The 21,840-nt window shown below is 35.7% G+C and overlaps 1 protein-coding gene across 1 annotated transcript in view; it reads left to right on the plus strand.

Moving 5' to 3' along the window:
* The window catches only part of LOC144444622 (uncharacterized), a 38,706-nt gene extending 17,161 nt beyond the window's left edge, over nt 1-21,545 (plus strand). The window contains exons 2-4 of the mRNA XM_078134110.1: nt 621-699; nt 16,914-17,181; nt 18,308-21,545. Coding sequence (XP_077990236.1) covers nt 16,927-17,181; nt 18,308-18,682 — 630 coding nt within the window. The 5' untranslated portion in view covers nt 621-699; nt 16,914-16,926 and the 3' untranslated portion in view covers nt 18,683-21,545. The remainder of the gene's footprint in view (nt 1-620; nt 700-16,913; nt 17,182-18,307) is intronic.
* The last annotated feature ends 295 nt before the right edge of the window (nt 21,546-21,840 follow it).

The following is a 21,840-nucleotide window of genomic DNA, read 5'->3' on the forward strand; positions in this document are numbered from 1 at the left end:
GTTATTAGAATTCTCGGTACCTGAAATAGGATATTACTGTACTGCCTGCCAAAGCACATCATGAAAATAATGAACATCCAAATTCTTTGTCTACACCATAACTTCCATTCCACACTCTTCTATTTACATGTATTTAATTTACTATAGGCGTGCATGAAAATAAGTTGGCCTCGTTCTATTTTGACCCTCTAGCATGAGGTAAAAAGCTATTGCAGGTACCGAGAATTTATGTCAGCTTTCCATCAAACAGTTGGTACAAAGGCAAGCAAAAAGAGATAACACTTATCTCAGCATCTACTGTATGTGATTACAGACATAGCATGAACCAAACAACAAAATTCAGTGACTTTTCTTTTTGTAATTAGAAATATGATACAATAAAAAAGCTCATCAGCTATGCTGTCATCATGACGGTTCTTTTCAAATCTAACAAATTGGTAATTTTAGTTGCATCATTAAAAAAGATAGACTGACCAGATGAAGTTTGAATACAATATCAATTTCACCCATTGGCAAAACACAGATGGTTATATTGACATATCTAAGGATATTTTTCCAGTTATGCATGAAATATTAATGTTTTGCAGGTGTAACATGAAACATTTGTTTTTGTTTTCCAGGTAAACGTTTTGTATGAATGATTACGAAGAAGATAGTCTTCACGAAACAGCTAAATTGAAAATCTCTTCTGAATTCAAGGTGAGTTAATATTTGAGTTAATTTTGGTGTATCTGTTTAGAATGTTGTTCACATCTATGTACAGTAAGTATCCATTCATCCTGGACATGTGTCTGTTTATCCTGTCTACTCACTGGTTCTGTGACTCTGCTTAACATGTTGACAGTGAATAAGTATAGCAGAATCGCAGATCCATCTAGTAGCCAGACCAGTGTCTGTTTGACTTCTGTAAAATATATCTTCACCTTCTTTACACATTTAGAGAATTCAAATAAGCAAACAATATTGGAGATATATTTTCTTTTCAACAGCAGATGAATTTTCAGACATGCTAAATCCTACTAGCTGTAGTTTTGAATTCTGCTGTTGTATACTGTGTGTAGTTTACATTCCCAAATATACTTTTATTTAAAAACAAACCACAGAAGACAACAAACTTGAATTCACAGAGATTATTGTTAACATTAATTCGTTAACACTGGTTTATAAAGCCGTTAGAGGAGTAGCTAGTGACAACCCTTAGGTCATGAGTATTTTCTGACTGAATGACGTTATCGTGAAGGTAGGGTTGTAGTAAACGTTTATTTGCATGTCAAATAGAATTGCAGTAATTGAATATTAATGAGTGCTGTGTGAATGAAGAGGCCAATTACAAACAACTGTCAATGTGTGATGGATTTTAAACTTTGTATGTGGTCTAGCTAGATTATATAGATATTCTATAGATTACATCCATTTCACTAAATGTGGAAGGAGAATCAAAACCATGGATAGCGTGTAGAGATACCTGAAACACAAATATGGATTGCCGAATGTTACAGTATGTTTTGTATGCTGGTTTAACGGTGTCATATCCCAGGCAAAGATGATGGAGTGAGATAGATTTAAATAGAATATACTCTATAATGGAGTATTTCAACATTATCTAACGTCTATGTATGACACATGGATGAGCCTCTTGGGATTTTAATAGCCTGCCAATTTGAAAACAAGGACACAAAACACATTAAGGTGAAACACTTGTCTATGCTTGAGTTGCCCCGGTTACATACATCAGAGTTCTCAGTTGGACATAACACTACACAGTTGTGTGGCTCAGGTTATAGAGTCAACCTGACATCCTGTCCAGGTTGCTAGAAGGAGATAGAGTAGTTAAAGACAAGAGTCACGATGAAGGCTGGCATCATGAATTGTGTAGGTTACATACATCAGAATTCTCTTATGTTACATAAACAATTATGTGGCTGTCAGGTTATTTATAGAGTCAAACTGAGATCCTGCCCAAACCCCTTGTAGGAGACAGAGCAATTGAGACGCCAGAGAGATTAACATTATTAAGCTTCTTATAGTCAGAGTGGTACTGCTGAATAAGAGGCTAAATTAGATTAAATGCATAATTCTAATGGTCTTCTAGTGTTTTTGCCAGAGTTCAGAACCTTTGTAAGAGAGAAAGAGGAAAATGTGGGAAGATTGAGACTGTTCTCATACATTTTAAGGCTGGTTGAAGATGTATCCTTGGGAAAAAAACATGGTCAATCAGGTAGATTATATGTACATGTACAAAAACTACTTTAATTTATGTACATATACAACAAATCCATTGTTCCAAACCTTCAGGCTGTTCTAATTTTTGCCATAGTGTTTAGAAAATGAGTTTGAAATTTACCTTTTGATTGAGAGAATGGTACGATCCTCAAGAAAACACTTTCTACTAATAATTTAGTGATTGTAACTTCTGCATTCTGTATCACCAGTAAAGTAATTATTAAAATGGCTAAGCTTGTCTCATAACACATATTATTTGAAATATATCTAACCAATACTGTGTGGACATAATCCCAAAATTGTAATCACAGCAGTCATCATGTCAGACAACACATGTACTTCATTTTGATGAGGACAACATTCACTAGCATTCTGATTAGCAGTATGCATACACAAAAAACAACTCATAATATGAAATCATTTTTTAACAGCTACACATTTAAAGACTTAATGAATTTTGCATTACCGTAAGATGATACTTGCATATTAATTAGATGATTTGCATAACTAGATGTAACCCATCAATCGGTCATTTGAATCCTTTTTCAAACAGTTTATACTATAGCATTTGTTGAATATTGAAAAAATGAGTTTCCATTTACAAGGATATGATAAAGGGCTGTCTGAACATGGTAAAGGAAAGACATAGTCATATTTCAGAGGTTGCAGAAAATGACTTGATAAGATAGAGACAGTCATACTTATTAAACAGCTACCTGCCTTGGGGTTTGTTATCTCATAGATCCATTCAGTCGCCAACTCTCTGATTCGTGAACATTTCTAGAATTCTTCTTCGTGAAAACTTGTAAAACTATACTGTTGCAATGCTATGGCTGCAGGGTAAACAAATTAATACTTGTGAATAACAAAGGTACCTTGTTTCAATGGCTTGGACAGACATGAACAGGGAACTTGCAATCCAGACTGAGCATGCTCAGATGCAAAGGACTATGGGATTATCTGTGGTTATCGTAATACCTAATCTGGCTACGGATAAAATAAAAAAAAAAACCACAATGGTCAGGGTGACTTTGAATTGATTATTTGTGGTTGTTACAAACAATGTAACATTATTGTTTACAATGCTAATAGATTAGTATTTATTATCACATTTCCCACGATGCAACATTCAACATGGCGGGTTTGCAAGTTCCCTATTGCATTCATGGCAAAAATAAAGGGACTTGGCTTGTGATGGCCTTCCCTTTTATGAGAAAAAAATGACAGGCATATAAAGTGTGAAAATGTGAAAGACATTGTATGTGTTATGTACAGTACATGAAAAGAACGATGTCTGCATTTAATAGCAGGAAGCTCTATCCTGCCCTTTTACCACACTAACCCATTATTGTTATTCCTGTGTGCTTCAACTCCATACATTGAGATTTGCAATGAATGTATGCTGACAATCACTTAACACATAACTTAAGAAATATATTAAATTTGAAATAACAAATAAAGAATAATGGCCAGGCCTAACTAAGGAATACATGGCAATTACAAATGTAATGGGACATGACTCCCATTGAATTCTATACCGAAATATATAATTAAATTTATCATGGAAAATATTCAAGTTATATACTGTGTTGCCATGATGAAAGATTGTCATGAATTCCTACTGTTGTGCAAAAGCCTGATAAAGTTGTTTTTACATACTGAAACACAATTAGAATATCCAAGGAAATCGTTTAAAATGATAGTTTATGTTGTGTCAGTAGAAGATAGTTTCTAATTGTTATGTGATGAGAAGTTGTGTTTGATCAAACCTATGAAGCAATACTTTTACTTTATTCAAAATGTATTTGTACATTTTTGTGTTTCATATTAAAGTGGAAAATGATCATGAACAAACTAGCACACATTAAATTACATGTACATGTATAGATACAATTTACTGTGAGCATACATGTATGCAATGAGAATCACAAGTAATGCTCTGTGTCCAAGCTATTTAAATGAAAGGCTTGAAGCTACAACTTACCTTGAAGCAGGAAATCAGTATCCCGTGACTTGGCTATTATCATTGGCGTTTAGAACAGGAAATGAACATGAAAGCTGTGAGCTAAAGGGTTAAATTTAGCCTTAAGTTTAATCTACTTCTGTCTGTGCCCTGACTATGCATTTTACTTATCAATGCTTTTAAAAATACATATATGAATTAGGGGTAGTTAAGCCTCAGACCCCCACCCCCACCCTCACCCCCACTTTTTAACTAAGTTGGTCAAAATTGAAGATGTTTCGGACACTACAATCAATTTCAAATCAGTATGTAGTATGTAGTGCTACGATTCCAAAATAGTATGTAGTCAGAAAAAATAGGGTTTTTTTGTTGACACCTTACTTTATTTTTAGTGCCATGCATTTACTATAGTGAAAATTCTTCTAATTTCTCAATTTGACGACATTTTTTTAAAGAAATATTTGCATTTTAAAGGATACAATCAGATCCATTAAAAGTAAAATCAAATTTGTAGGATGAGAACTAAAATGGCTCAAAAAATGTTCAGTGTTCATGTATACCTCTAACATGCATGAACTGGTTTCAACCAAACCTAGCACAATTGTCAAACCAACCAAACCTAGCACAGTTGTCAAACCAACCAAACCTAGCACAGTTGTCAAACCAACCAAACCTAGCACAATTGTCAAACCAACCAAACCTAGCACAGTTGTCAAACCAACCAAACCTAGCACAGTTGTCAAACCAACCAAACCTAGCACAATTGTCAAACCAATCAAACCTAGCACAATTGTCAAACCAACCAAACCTAGCACAATTGTCAAACCAACCAAACCTAGCACAATTGTCAAACCAACCAAACTTAGTGTAACTGTCAAACCAACCAAACCTAGCAAACCAACCAAACCTAGCACAACTGTCAAACCAACCAAACTTAGTGTAACTGTCAAACCAACCAAACCTAGCATAATTGTCAAGCCAACCAAACCTATTGTGACTGTTGACAATGAGTGAATGGTGGCCATACCTGTATATATTGTCAAATGGTGGCCATACATGTACATGTATATGTTATCAAATGCGGTGGCCATACATGTATATGTTATCAAATGTGGTGGCCATACATGTATATGTTATCAAATGGTGGCCACACATGTATATGTTATCAAATGATGGCCATACATGTATATGTTATCAAATGTGGTGGCCATAAATGTATATGTTATCAAATGTGGTGGCCATACATGTATTGTATATTTTGTTTTATTCAGAATATGAATTAGTAAGTTGAGCCATTTGGGAAATAGACTTAATTGACGACTGGTTTAAATTTGTAGGTATTTAAATAATAAATTATAAATGGCAATCTCATTAGATATTTCATCGTACTGTAGAGTTAATTTATGAAGCATTTTACTGCGAATTCTTTCTAATGTACATTATTAATTTTTATGATAGGAAATGTAAATATAAAAATGATGAATAAATTAATGAGTGTGTCATCTTCATATTATGAATAGTACAAAGAGTTATTAAACATAGTGAAATGTTGTCATTAATCATTTGCATCTAGTCTTTAGTTTCATACTAATGTACCTAATGAATTATTTGTAATTATGAATATATTAAAAATTGATGAATACATTACAAATAATATATATGGAATTTGTAGAAGATGGAATTTTTTGAAATTTTTCTATTGAAATACGCAATGCAGTATTCAGACTGTCTAGGGCTGTAAAAAAGATGTATTATACTTTTATTTATGTTATTAATTTTAAGTGAATTATAGAAACTTAGTGAAGTGGAAAAAATTGATGGCTGTATACCTGATGTGTTTGTGGTATGAGACACAGTAGGACCATCATTAGTAGTCAGATTAGTTCATTTTGAACACTACACTGGGGGATTAAAAATTGCTTTTCCGTCTATATGAAGAAATATATGTAAGATCATTGCTAGTACATGTGAAATTTACACTGATGGAGAGTGAATCTTTCTTGAAGCAATCAGCTGGGTACAAAACCTCCCATTGGTTCAATCATGCAATTTGTTTTTCTCTGTGATGTTCTGTACAGTTTACTCGTCCATTCCAGTAAGAGAAGATCATATACAAAATATATGATTAATTGTATTATTTGGGAGATGGGTAGCGGTAAGGGTGTTATAATTTGATCTGTGTGTACAGTGAGGGGAAAGGTGTATCTACACAACTTTGGATGGGGTTAGGGTATTATTCCTTTCCAAGTTTCACTATGGTTTTCTCTTTACATTGTCCTGTATTCTGCATGCTATAGTATGGTAGAGGGGGTATGATTGTATTCCAAATTGCCATATGCTCTCCTCTGTACAGTGTCGTTTTTGCTAAGGTTTGGGAACCCCGGTAACAGAAAGGGGGAAAGAGGTAAAACTGGTAGTGCTTCCCATGCAATGTATCATAATTTTGGTGGGGAACCCCGGTAAAATGATGTGGGAACCCCGGTAGATTTTACCTACTTACCGCTCTTAAATAAAACACTGATTACTGTGTCCTGTATTCTGTGTATATTTAGGAGGGGAGGGGTTCCCTACACTGAGTATGCTGAAACTTTCCTGAACCCACTGTGACTTCATAAACCTAGACACCTAATGGAGGTTTCCTGTAGTGAAACCTTGAAATCATCCAGCCGTGGGTCAATATCATGTGAGGTTTACTGAAACTCTCCTGATATTTAGTGTTGGTTTCAAAGAGACACGAATAAAAATAACAAACTGAATACCAAGCAATAACTGTATCCACGAATAAAAATAACAAACTGAATACCAAGCAATAACTGTATCCACAAGTGAAAATAACAAACTGAATACCAAGCAATAACTGTATCCACATTTACAGTCATAACTCATCCCCAACAAGTAGACCGAAAACCTGCAATTTTGTGAGTTTCTGGAAATATTGATAAACATTTTCAAATATGTGTGGGCTGGTAGATGGATACTATATTTTATTGGACTATTGGAAGTATTTTATTTCTATTTTAACAAGAAGGCACTCAGAAATTAAAAGAGGGTGTGGTGCCCCTGTTACCTTGTTCAGAGAGAACACTGTATTTAGTATATCATATTATCATTAATATCTAATGTATATGACATTTTTATCACATTGTGATGTATATTGTTATACACTCTATCATACCTTGCTATCTACCTTTAGCGACAGTGACGTCAGACTTAGTCTGTATGTCAGAATGTTATGTCATTAGTCATGCTGTGTTTTACTTTCCTGTCTTTGATGAAGGATCGTTTTGTGGACATTTACAGCTGTTGATGTGCTCTTTAAATGTGAAAGCATTGATTTTTAGGACATCTATCTTGGTGTTTCATTTCTCTTGTAAGTGATGTATAGTTTTACTCTGACGCCATGACTCTCATAAAATATGACAGTATAAACGGATCTATCTATCTTTGGCATCTGATGTATTACATCAACCTATACACAGTGCAATATTTTACACACAACACACACACACACACGCTCTCTCTCTCTCTCTCTCACTCTCTCCCTCCCCCCTCCCCTCCCTCCCTCCCTCCCTCCCTCCATCCCACTCCTCACTCTCCCTCCCCTCCCTCCCTCCATCCCTCTCTCTCTTTCTCTCTCTCTCTTTCTCACTTTCTCTTTCTCTCTCTCTCTTTCTCTCACTCTCTCTCTCTCTCTCTCTCTCTCTCTCTCTCTCTCTCTCTCTCTCTCTCTCTCTCTCTCTCTCTCTTTCTCTCTCTCTCTCTCTCTCTCTCAGATTTGTATGCTTGGATATTTCTTACAACTCACAGAAAAAACGCTGATGCTTCAATGACGTGTTCATGCAAGGATGTGGATGAAATGAGGTGAAAACAACAACTGATACACAATATAAATTTGCCAATAAAATGTACCAGCAAATATATAATAAAGATTTTGTCAAGTTATCACCAATTTACAGAGTCAGTCTGTATAAAGAGTTTTATTATGTAAATTGCTTTTGGATAATTTACCCATTCTGAAAAATCATATCTATAGTAGAGTTATACACGTACGAAAATTTTCCTCTTGTCTCCTTGCAGATTAGTCTTAGACTAGTTCCTATACAGTATCATTACCATTTACACCTCCACTCACATAGTCTAGTTCCTATACAGTATCATTACCATTTACACCTCCACACACACAGTCTAGTTCCTATACAGTATCATTACCATCTACACCTCCACTCACTATAGTCTAGTTCCTGTACAGTATCATTACCATTTACACCTCCACTGACATAGTCTAGTTCCTTTACAGTATCATTACCATTTACACCTCCACTCACAGTCTAGTTCCTATACAGTATCATTTACACCTCCACTCACAGTCTAGTTCCTATACAGTATCATTACCATTTATACCTCCACTCACAGTGGTTTTAGTTAAAAACCATGTTGGCATCCAGACCACTTGCAGATATTCTGCACTTTCAAGAAAATCTGTTAACAAATTTTTGTAAATAACTATTTCCTTGCACTAGAAATCACAAATATTCAGAACCTCATCAGTGACAATTCTATGCTTTAAAAATGTTAACAAAGTTTTGACAAAACCAGGTGTACACTCAAGTGAGATGTGCCTGAATTCAAAGAGTACGTTATGTCAAAGAGTGCATTTGACAGAGAGGATTGTGGGATATTCTGCATACTATACAGTATTTCATATTGATAATTATCTATCATAAAACAATGGGATTTATTTCACAGATGGGATATTTTGTCAAAATACTTAGTTTTTCAGTTCATTCATGTGAATATGATCCTTAAGTTTTTTTACAAAAACAACAACATAATTTCTAATTTTTTTAAATGTGTATTGTACAGATTGCATTCATTCTTTGAGTTTCTCTTGATTTTTCTAACTGCATGATTCAAAACATAAGAATTAACTAATTTATTCCAGTTTTCTGAGCTCTGCTTGTTCATTGAATATTAGTATTGCTGCATGACCTTGAGTGCAAGGTCAGCTACATGTATATTTATGACATCCAACAAAAGATATAACAGATGGTTTATTTGTTGGTATTCTCCTTTATTACCCAGCAACCTGAGTTGGCACCAAATTTATAGTGCAGACAATTGTATGTATGTATGTATACACTAGTCCATGATTTACATATGTGGAGGTTAATCCTGTTTTGCTCAACTTGTAGGTTTTTGTGTACAAACAAGTGCCCTCCCCCTGGTAGAGAGGATTAACGTACAAATGTATACCTGTATAGTAGCCCAGCCTGTACATGTAACACCATGGATCTATTAGTGATATTATTAATATAATAGATCCATGGTAATTACACCTAACCCACAGTATATAACACCTAGCCCAGTGTACTGCATCTAACACCTAGCCCAGTGTACTGCATCTAACACCTAGCCCAGTCTCTCAATAATAGATCCATGATACATCTAATACCTAACCCAGTCTATATATATGGTACACATAACACCTAGCCCTGCCATGATATAAATGTAACACCTAACCCAAAGACTTTGCTATTCTGGCTTGATAAAAATCAGACTAAACAGCATTGTTAAACCAGATAATAAATTAAATCTCTTGGCTGTATATAAATCAGGTTAGTCTGATTTTAACATCAGTCTGACCCCAGGCTATAGTAAATCACACAGGTGTTGTACAGATGTAGATATATCTAGTAATGAACACATCTATCAAATCTGTGAAGTGATAATTTGTATTGCAATTTTATAAAGGTTAGTGTATACTTTATAGCTTGAGAACGAAACACAACACATCAACATCAGCCATCTTGCCAGACAGTCAATGATTTCAACTCTCTATTTCACCATTGAATGGTACGTATACTTGATTTCACCAGCTCACTTACAGTAGAGTAGACTTGGCTGTCTAACTTGTCAATGTCGTTTTCCAGGTTAAACCTCAGTGGTCTGAGGTTAAACCATAGACCCTCCACCCAGGATGGAGGGTTTGAGGTTAAAACATATCCTCCACCCAGAATGGAGGGTTTGAGGTTAAACCATAGACCTTCCACCCAGGATGGAGGGTTTGAGGTTAAAACATAGACCCTCCACCCAGGATGGAGGGTCTGAGGTTAAAACATATCCTCCACCCAGAATGGAGGGTTTGAGGTTAAAACATAGACCCTCCACCCAGGATGGAGGGTTTGAGGTTAAAACATAGACCCTCCACCCAGGATGGAGGGTTTGAGGTTAAAACATAGACCTTCCACCCAGGATGGAGGGTTTGAGGTTAAACCATAGACCCTCCACCCAGGATGGAGGGTCTGAGGTCAAAACATAGACCCTCTCCACCCAGGATGGAGGGTTTGAGGTTAAAACATAGACCCTCTCCACCCAGGATGGAGGGTTTGAGGTTAAAACTAATGTGTTGAGCCAGACAGCTAAGTCCCTGAGTTACAGCTCATTCTATCACTGTGACGTAACAAATGTATTGGACATTAATGTTACAACTAGAACAGAAATGAAACCGATATTTGAAGTTTCAAGTCAGATGACCTCTGACATTTGACCTTTCACCTGTTTTGACTTAAGTTCTCATAAATATCTCAGATATATTTCTTTTTTTTTGCAATTTATATACATTGATAAGTTTCAACCCCATGTCTCAGTCTATTATTAGGTGTAATGTTAGATGTGTTTCTCATGTTCTATGATGATTAAGTCTTTCTTCAGATAAAATTCCAAAAATAATATTTTCAAAAATAAAATTGTAACATGATTATTGAAACTGTCTAAATGAAACTTAACTCATTTCACATGTGTGAAAACACTTAAAACCAGGAATATGGTAAAAATAACTCTTCAGATAAAATTCCAAAAATAATATTTTCAAAATAAAATTCGAACATGATTATTGAAACTGTCTAAATGAAACTTAACTCATTTCACATGTGTGAAAATACTTAAAACCAGGAATGTGGTAAAAATAAATATTTTATATTGTCATCATGTACATATCTTGGCTTCCATTCCTGAAAAGAAGAAAAATCATTAAAGGAACAATTGCCAACTTCAGACACTATTTTTTTCTTGTAAACATATACTTGTAAACATAAAAAATCATCAAAGTATTGTTTCTATGAGTATAAAATCTCCAAATAATGATAACAGATACAGTGGGTTCATTTTCTTAATGATCCTGATGTAATCAGCAATTTTTGGGTACACCCAAAAATTACATCATTGGAATCATTCATTAAGTTTGCTATGTTTCGATTTAAGGTCATCACATTACACGGGATCATTATTCTTGACTAACTGTTTCTACATCTCTGCCAAACAACTGTTTTTCACACCTAAATTTTAATCCCTATCCAAACTGAGTCTTAAAGGCCAGGGTTTCAATCCCTGATTCTCACATTAGTGTTATCATATCAGTTAAAGGCCAGGGTTTCAATCCCAGGTTCTCACATTAGTGTTATCATATCAGTTAAAGGCCAGAGTTGCAATCCCAGGTTCTCACATTAGTGTTATCATCATATCAGTTAAAGGCTAAGGTTTCAATCCCAGGTTCTCACATTAGTGTTATCATAGCAGTTAAAGGCCAGGGTTTCAATCCCAGGTTCTCACATTAGTGTTATCATATGTAACTTACCTAGAAACAAACTGATCAGTTGAGAAAATCTCCAATCTGACTATCTGGTCATTTTTTTTCCACTAATAAATACAGTGTCTACACAATTGTATGACTCACTCTACTTCATTTCAATGAGAAAGAAGAAATGGGTAAAAGTGGATTTAGATCTGCTTGCTATAAAGCAGACATTATTGTAGTAGTTCATTGTAATTTGTACTCTTCAAATTGAAGTCCTGATAGTGAAATTACAGTGCAGTGGCTGGCCTTATTCTTCAAATTGAAGTCCTGATAGTGAAATTACAGTGCAGTGGCTGGCCTTATTCTTCAAATTGAAGACCTGATTGTGAAATTACAGTGCAGTGGCTGGCCTTATTCTTCAAATTGAAGTCCTGATAGTGAAATTACAGTGCAGTGGCTGGCCTTATTCTTCAAATTGAAGTCCTGATAGTGAAATTACAGTGCAGTGGCTGGCCTTATTCTTCAAATTGAAGTCCTGATAGTGAAATTACAGTGCTGTAGCTGGCCTTTTTCTTCAAATTAATTGCCAGTTCAAGCCTTGCAGCTAAAATACTGATTGACAAGTCCTTGGGCAAGATTTAAACCATTATTTTGCCCCTAGAGAGTCAAAATTCACCAACTGTATAAATGGGAACCTAGTAGTCAACCCAACTGTAATAATAATAATAATAATAATAATATAATAATAATTCTTTATTGTATCTTTATATCTTTATAATAGAGGTTGCTATTTGAAAGATTAAAGCCCATTACAAGTTTTTGATACATCTCGGACTATTGTATGCTTACCATGTGTTAAATAAATTGTAGAGGGCCATTGCGTTCTTAGGTTTATTTCTTGCTAATAATCATACAATGCTTGGATCATGATGATCATTGCAGAAAGGGGATATAAACATGTTTACGTACCTGTGAGTTCAATTACCATTTGAGTTTCAATGACAAATAAACTTGGATGAGTACTGGAGGGCACAATCTGCTAATGATCAAAACAGGAAATAAAAAAGCCATGTAGTTTTTCTTTTCTCTTAAGATGTCAATAAAACGTTGTAACTATGACAAATGAAAAAAAAACAGTGTTTTCCCTAATGTTTTAGAACCAATAACACCAGCTGGTGTAAAGATTGAAATCTGTAAATTTAGTTTGCTATATTTGCATTCAGATTTGTGAGCTACTATAGCCTGGCCATTACATTCAGATTTGTGAGCTCAATACAGTCTGGCCATTACAAGGAAATGGGTTTTGCACTTAGACGGATTTCAGAATAGGGGTCATTATTTATAATAACAGTTTAGTCAAGGATTTGAAATTTCAACAATTTTCATCATACTTGGAAGCAATATGGCTTGCTTCTGAAATTCATAACATATCACTGTTAGTTGTATTTTTGTTTGAAATATTTGCCATTCATCACATCATCTCGAATGGCCTTGTATAGTCCTGTCAATGTAAAATTAGTTCCAGGGGGGATTTCTACTGCTTCTGCAATATCTCAGTGAAGGTAAATTTCCAATCACGATCACACAGAGACACTGATATTCATTCTATGTAGGGGGTCCCAGTTGACAATCAAAGCATTGATGAAATGTTCATTTTACAATCTGGACATTTTTGAATATGAATTATGGACTTAGTTTTATACTAGAGTGTCTGGTGCAGTAGAAATAAGGTAAGATACTTTAAGAGTAACTGGTTTTAGAATTTTGATTGGGTTGTAGAGGTGCATGTACAATGTAGTTGAAACTGGTATTGATAGGTAGAGGGGTAGTTGAATTGGGATTGACAGGTAGAGGGGTAGTTGAATTGAGATTGACAGGTAGAGGGGTAGTTGAATTGAGATTGACAGGTAGAGGGGTAGTTGAATTGAGATTGACAGGTAGAGGGGTAGTTGAAACTGGTATTGATAGGTAGAGGGGTAGTTGAATTGAGATTGACAGGTAGAGGGGTAGTTGAATTGAAATTGACAGGTAGAGGGTAGTTGAAACTGGTATTGATAGGTAGAGGGGTAGTTGAATTGAGATTGGCAATGAAAGGTAGAGGGATAGTTGAAACTGGTATTGATAGGTAGAGGGGTAATTGAATTGAGATTGACAGGTAGAGGGGTAGTTGAATTGAGATTGACAATGACAGGTAGAGGGATAGTTGAAACTGGTATTGATAGGTAGAGGGGTAGTTGAATTGAGATTGACAGGTAGAGGGATAGTTGAATTGAGATTGACAGGTAGAGGGATAGTTGAAACTGGTATTGATAGGTAGAGGGGTAGTTGAATTGAGATTGACAGGTAGAGGGGTAGTTGAATTGAGCTTGACAGGTAGAGGGGGTATAGTTTAATTAGGATTGACAAGTGGATCTAAGTTTTGAAATGTTTGCCACTGGCGATGCGCCCACTGTAGGTAGGTTGCAGCCACTTCCATTTTGTGGTTGTAATCCATCAAGTATGAGTGCACACTGGTGCAAGTAATCACTGGTACATATGCATGTTACCAAGTGAACAGACACAGAAAGGATGTATACAATACCGTCCACATGATATGATAATAAAGTCTTGGCACACTAGTGTCAAAATAGAGATTAGTCCATGGTTAAAAATATGAATCCATTTAGATTCAATTTCTTACATATGTGTATTTTGTCATTTGTTACTTTGAAATATAAAAATCATGGATTTTGCAGAGCTCAGTCAAAGTGTGATGGCTCACTTGCAGACCCATAGTGTGATTACTGGCCAGATTATTAGTCCCTGAAATAGTCTGCCTACAGCTGCAACTGTTTTGAAGTCAAAGATCTCCAGCGTTAGACAGGCTATAGTCCACCCAAGCCTATCATTCAGTCTCCAGCCATAGACAGGCTATAGTCCACCCAAGCCTATCATTCAGTCTCCAGCCATAGACAGGCTGTAGTCCACCCAAGCATAATCATTCAATCTCCAGCCATAGACAGGCTATAGTCCACCCAAGCATAATCATTCAATCTCCAGCCATAGACAGGCTATAGTCCACCCAAGCCTATCATAGTCAGTCTCCAGCCTTAGACAGGCTATAGTCCTCCCAAGCCTATCATTCAGTCTCCAGCCATAGACAGGCTATAGTCCACCCAAGCATAATCATTCAATCTCCAGCCATAGACAGGCTGTAGTCCACCCAAGCCTATCATAGTCAGTCTCCAGCCTTAGACAGGCTATAGTCCACCCAAGCCTGTCATAGTCAGTCTCCAGCCTTAGACAGGCCATAGTCCTCCCAAGACTGTCATTCAATCTTCACTCAGGAGAATTGTATCTGGCCTTAAGAACTAATCATTAAATGTAATCTACCAGTATGAGTTAACTTCCATCATGGACTTGGATATACATGTGTCTGAAAATTCAGTTCAAAACCATTGCAAAAAAATGATGATAATTTTATCAAATGTGGTTTTAAATTGATGTACAAATATGTCCTTGAGGAATTGAGATTGTAATGTGTTTAATAATTCATCATTTCATATATACAGCTGTTTTAATATCATTAGGTCTAATTTTAATCAGTCAGGTTTATATCTTTTGAATAATGCATGACAAGAAGACTGCAGTCATCATTGTCATAGCAACAATGCTGTCTCCTAGCTACAACAAACACATTACAAGTTAATCATGCAACAGTTATCACTCTATTGTCAGTTTAGTGTCTTCTCTATGCATATGTACTGTCATACACACAAGATTATTCCTTTCATTTTTGTTCTTGTTGAAATTGCAGGTGGAAATTAATCAAAGATAGGTAACTGTATGTACATGTACCGTATGTATGTATGTATGTATGTATGTATGTATGTATGTATGTATGTATGTATGTGTGTGTGTGTGTGTGTGTGTGCGTGCGTGCGTGCGTGCGTGCGTGCGTGCGTGCGTGCATGCGTGCGTGCGTGTGTGTATGTATGTATGTGTGTGTATGTGTGTGTGTACATGTAATGCTGAGGATCATTTTCTCTTGAAATATGTAGTACATGTACAGAAGCCCTTCACAGTGTAATGATTTACAAACCTTGTCTAGTTTTAAATGTCACAAGTCCTTCATCTTAATTGACTTGTCTGGAAAATACTATCTATGTATATATTTTTAGACCATATTACCGTCAGTATTGAGGTTTATCTTTAGTCAAAGATCCCTAAAAGTTGTCAGAGATCATACATGTATTGAAGTCAGTACACAATTATTAAAAAGTAGCTGACAGCATTTTGAACTATGACAGAAGTACATCAGGTTTTTTTGTGCTTGCTACTTCCTCTCATCCACAAATTGGTTTCAGCCTCCTTTAAAGTTTAAAATACATGACTGTACATGTATAATCTAAGAATTGTCGTCTGACTAGCCTAGCTTAATTTGACCATCAACACCATTAATGTGCTTTTACTTGGGAGGGGGTGCACAGTGTTATTAAAATTTGTATAATATGAAAATTAGCACTCAGTTAACTTTACTGCTCAAATTGTGTGATAATAAATGAATGTATCTCAATTATTACACGATATCTGAATGATTATATGAATTTTCATTCACTGACAAAAAAGAACACAAGCTGCTGTCAACAGTCAAACTTTGGATCTGAGCATCAGCCTAAGTCAGTGCTAACACCAGACTGGCACGAACACCTCACCAGTATGTGTAAGCAACTGGAAAAGTCAGATACTTGAATAAGCCAGATGTTAAACACCAGCCTTATTCAGTTCTAACACAGGGCTAACACAGGGCTGGAACTAACACCTCACCAGCATGTGCTAGTAACTAGAAGGGTTAGTACCCACACCAGCCCTATACTTACACCAGGCTAGCCTAGAACTAACACCTCACCAGTATGTGTTAGCAACAAGTGGGTCCAGGTTAATACCTGCATCAGCCATACGTTAACACCAGGCTAGCTCAGTTCTAATACCAGGCTAGCAAAAACCAATATGGAAGGGTTAATGTCTTCACCAGGCTAGTCCTGTGTTGGCTACAGTACAGATTGACAATGGGCTACCAAAATTTGAAAGTGACGGTTGAGCTTTTACTCCATGCTATATATATCATACCACAATTACTATACACCCATTTGACAACTTTGTATTGTCTTTCAGGATCATATAATTAATGTCTAAGAATTCAGAACTCAACAAGTCACACAATAAAATGGGACCAATACCAAGAGATCCTCGTGCTGATAATGACCCCCAAGAGGATGAAGTCGATGGAGAAGTTGAGATGCAGATGGGATTGTTAGGACAAGGAGAACAAAGTAGCGATGACAGTTGGTCTGATGAAGATATCGATCCTGATCATGAAGACATAGACTGGTATGAAACAGGATATCAACTACTTCCACAAGATGCAGACAATCAACAGGAGGTGAGGACAATTAATGTAATCATGTATTATGCATAAATAATTAGGTGCTTTGCATACTGAAAATAGTTATATAATCATGCATAAATGATGACATACTTTGCATAGATTTGTAATTTTTTATACTGAAATGTAATCATGCAACATACATAAACGGTGATGTATTTTGCGGATTAATTTGTATTTTTCATACTGAAAAAAACAACCAGTTACGTAATGGTGGAACATGCATAAATAATTAGGTACTTTGCATAGATGATATGTACTTAAGTCCTCTAAAAATCACTTTCTCAACATCACCTTGGAATGGCACTTTAGAAATTAAAGACATTGACATATCAAATGAGCTTTACTTGGATACTTATCACTGTTTTATGTAAATTATATGCGAAAACAGAGAAATATGAAGTTGAAACTTTCTATTTTTATTGATACAATTCCCTACCTTGTAATGTATGCACATTGCCACCTTCAACCCCACAGGCACTTGAATCAATCTGTATGATTTGGGGGAAAAATGTGTAGTGAATAAGAGAAGGTATGAACATTGCCACCTTCAACCCCCCACAGGCACTCGAATCAATCTGTATGATTTGGGGGAAAAATGTGTAGTGAATAAAAGAAGGTATGAAGGTACTCGACATTTGAACTGCTGACCCCGATTGCACCCTCATTAGCATAACGTTGGACGTCCTGGATTACGACATTTCACCGCAAAAAATGCTAAAGTAATAATTATAGCTAATGAATAGCTAAAAGGTACTAAATAATAACTTGTTGTTGCCATCGCTGCATACTTTGTGCTAAAAATGGTATCGATTTCTATTTCAAATCGTATGGCCGGCTGCGCTGTCATCCAATCAGAAGCTACAAGTGTATGCTAATGAGGGGCTGCAGTTCAAATGTTGAATACCTTCATACCTTCTCTTATTCACTATACATTTTTAAAAAAAAATTCATACATTGTTTCGAGTGCCTGTGTTCAACCCTATGGTGACACACTAGAAAGTTGAAATATTTCCGACATATATTCCATGATATTGTTAAAGTTTCATGTACACATCTGTGTAAATAGTATGCATTAGTCTGGATTATAATCAATTGTTTGTTTGTTTGTTTGTTCTTACAGCCAGGTGTGATACCCACCGGTAACAGTGGTGCAATTGGAGCAACCAATCAACAAACTAACCAACCTCTACAATCATCATCATCTTCTCACACACAACCCAATTTACCACCGTACCTTTCAAAAGTTTTACCGACACAAAAACCAGAGCCTTTTCATGACGATGCTTTCAATCAGTATTCTACTTCTTCAGAATCAGTAGAAAGACGCAAGTCACCCATGGCTGCTGATGACCAGATAAAAAATGCCATGGCTGCCATTTCTCTTCCTTCATCTGCAGTACCACAGTGGGCGGAGTTTGTGACGGAAGATGATTGGAAAACTCAACTTGTATCCGCTCTGAACACAAGACAGCAAAAACCACCACCTAAGAAATAAATGAACTACTACTGACTGAAAATAGAATACCGTAGAAAAAAATCTTGGATGGTGTCTACAAGTGGTTTGTTTTGGGTATATAAAGTTGACCTAACAGGCATTTTGATACTCAGCAACTTAATGGAAAGTGATGGCTACATCATAGTGCTATGGAAATGTATTATATTTATATAACGGACATACTCACCAGGTGTTCTATTCACCGACGCTACTAAGTAGACATGTCACATCGATAAACTCTTCAAACATACTGTAACAGCTATGCATTCTATGAATGAACCTTGCATATACCCACAGTATCTGAAATAAGACAAAGATGCTAGACTTTTGTATTTACTGAGACATTGCGGCATGTTGTTGTGTAAGGGGTTTCTTAGAAGGACTTTTAGAAGCTTAAATCAGGAATAAGCATGCTTGTACATACATGTATTGCTATATAGAATTGCCCTGGAAAAGACCGGTATAAAAGTGAAATCCAGGAAAGAATTACTTGGAATGAATTTGTGCTGGTATGTTGCTTTCAGAGAAGGAATTTTAGATGATTATCCCAGGGAATAACATTTGTTCACCACAAATCTGTGAATGTAGTCCAAGGAGTGTCAGTGTAAGTATATTGCTAACAGGACTTACTAGGAAGAAATGGGAAGACGAAGTCCAAGAAAGAATCACTCAAGGAATTCCTTGATGTTTTGCTTGCTAGTTTATATACCAGGAATGGAATAGTAGACACAATTTCATGCTTGCATTTATTTGTAGCAGGAATATCTTTGAGGGTCATCAGGTCAAATCATGGAATATATCCCTAAATATATCCTTGAAATTTTCCCATAGCTGGAATTTCCTTGACAGACATAAGGAAATTAAATCCAGGAATGTAAGGAACAATATCATACTTGGAATTTTGGGGAATAACTGTAAAGGATTAAATTCAGGAATATATTCTTTGGAATGATAGCGTACCTTCACGATTATTCCCGCTAGAGTGAAAGGAAATATTAAAGATTGTTGAATAATAAGCTAAGTTGGTATCAGAGTCGATGTCATGCCATTTATGTCATATTCAGTTTCTTACACAGTAATCGGTTTGATTTTGCCTTCAATCTAAAATTCTTTTCATTTTTTGATCAGATTTTATTTTCATTTATTCCTCAATTGTTTGGTAGAAAATGTAGGAATTATTCTGAGATCTGGGATTAATGTGTAGCAGAAAAAAATATCTGTGAAAGAATTTGAAAAGAAAAGCAAAAAGAATTTAAGAATTTTCATCACATTTGCAATGAGTAAGTGTGAGGGAAGAATTTTTCTAATGAACGTAGAATGCCAATTACTGGTTTTATTATCACCTCCTCCTATTCTCCTCCCTTCCCCTCCCCACCTCAACCTAGTACATGTAATTACCCCCTGACATACAAGGGGTCTACATTCCATAAAACTGTTCATCACAACTTTAACAGAAAATGGGTGATTTGTATGTTTATGCACACATATTATTTAACTGGGACATATATTTTTTCATCAAGCGACCAAAAATATATTCACTAAAACTGTTAGTTATAAAACACCTTAATTTCTATAAAAGTACTCTTTACACTTTCAGTCACAATGATCATAATTTATATTTTATCATGGCATGATGATTATGTTGTAATTGCAAATTCAATGTGTTCTAATCAATGGAGGTATTAATTTTAGGGTCTGTTTTGTAAAATACAAATTCATAATGATTGTTCATGCTATGTTATGTGTACAATGATACACAAGTTTACTTATATATAGATAAGTCAATATACACCTTATGGTGAACAATATTGATAAGTTGTTATGCCAGACAACACACTTTCAAAAACTGGTTCAGTTGCAGCTAAGAAATGACTATATTTTAAATCTAGTATCAGGGAGATATCATTAATTAGTATCAGGGAGATACCATAAACTAGTAGCAAGGAGATACCATTAATTAGTAACAGGGAGATACCATAAACTAGTAGCAGGGAGATACCATTAATTAGTAGCAGGGAGATACCATAAACTAGTAGCAAGGAGATACCATTAATTAGTAGCAGGGAGATACCATAAACTAGTAGCAGGGAGATACCATTAATTAGTAGCAGGGAGATACCATTAATTAGTATCAGGGAGATACCATAAACTAGTAGCAAGGAGATACCATTAATTAGTATCAGGGAGATACCATAAACTAGTAGCAAGGAGATACCATAAACTAATAGTTGTAGTGTGTTGGGGTAGAGAAAAGACTTGCTTGGCCTTCACTCCAGGCACCTTCACTGCCATGATAGTATAACTGTCTGTATACACCAGTGTGGCATTCCAAGCTTTGATTTGTGTGCTCTGATCAACTCATTTGACTTGTCAATCACATCTCAACCCCTACTCCCCTATTTCACCGTCACTGATAGCAGAAAACAATAGGACTGTAACTTTTTTGGGGATGGGGGCGGGGGGGGGGGGTGATATGTTGAAATAAGTAGACTATTTTTTGACTGTCAAAAGACAAAAATAAAAAAATCTGATCCTGATAACTGTTGCTTTTTTTTAAAAAAAAAAGAGGATATAAACTTATTTACACTATAGTAACTTTTAAGACATGCAAAGGACAAAACAATTATTTTGAAACTAGTGGTACAGATTCTGAATTTTTGATTCACGTTTAAACAGTTAGAGTTAGAAATGGTGACATATTTATAGTGTATTGTTTGCCTTTTTTTCTTCCAGAGCTGTAAACTGAACTGTCATTTTACAGAAGTTTAAAACTGTAACTTGTGAAAAAATTATTTGTATATTATGATAGACTGTAGTGAGGAATAAACTATTTTTATCTGTTTCTTCACATAGTATTCAGAATCCGTTGTTCAATAAAGATCATACTCATTTTCAGTAACAGCGCCCTCTGGTGATTGTTCTTATGAAGTGTCAGCCCAGCCCAATAACAGCGCCCTCTAGTGAGTGTTGTCAGGTCACGGACTGTCAGAAGTCATTGCTCATGCACCTTTGGATAATTAGGCAGTGTTAATTGCTTGTAAGCAGTGCCTTCTGCTGAATGTTGTTAATGTTAGGCAGTGTCACCGTCGGTTATACTTCCATGTGCACAGACTCCATGCCATGTCCTCTGGTGATAAACCCTTGCAGTGATAGGGATT

The sequence above is a fragment of the Glandiceps talaboti genome, chromosome 13 (genome assembly GCF_964340395.1).
Source record: "Glandiceps talaboti chromosome 13, keGlaTala1.1, whole genome shotgun sequence".
Classification (NCBI taxonomy): Eukaryota; Metazoa; Hemichordata; class Enteropneusta; family Spengelidae; genus Glandiceps; species Glandiceps talaboti.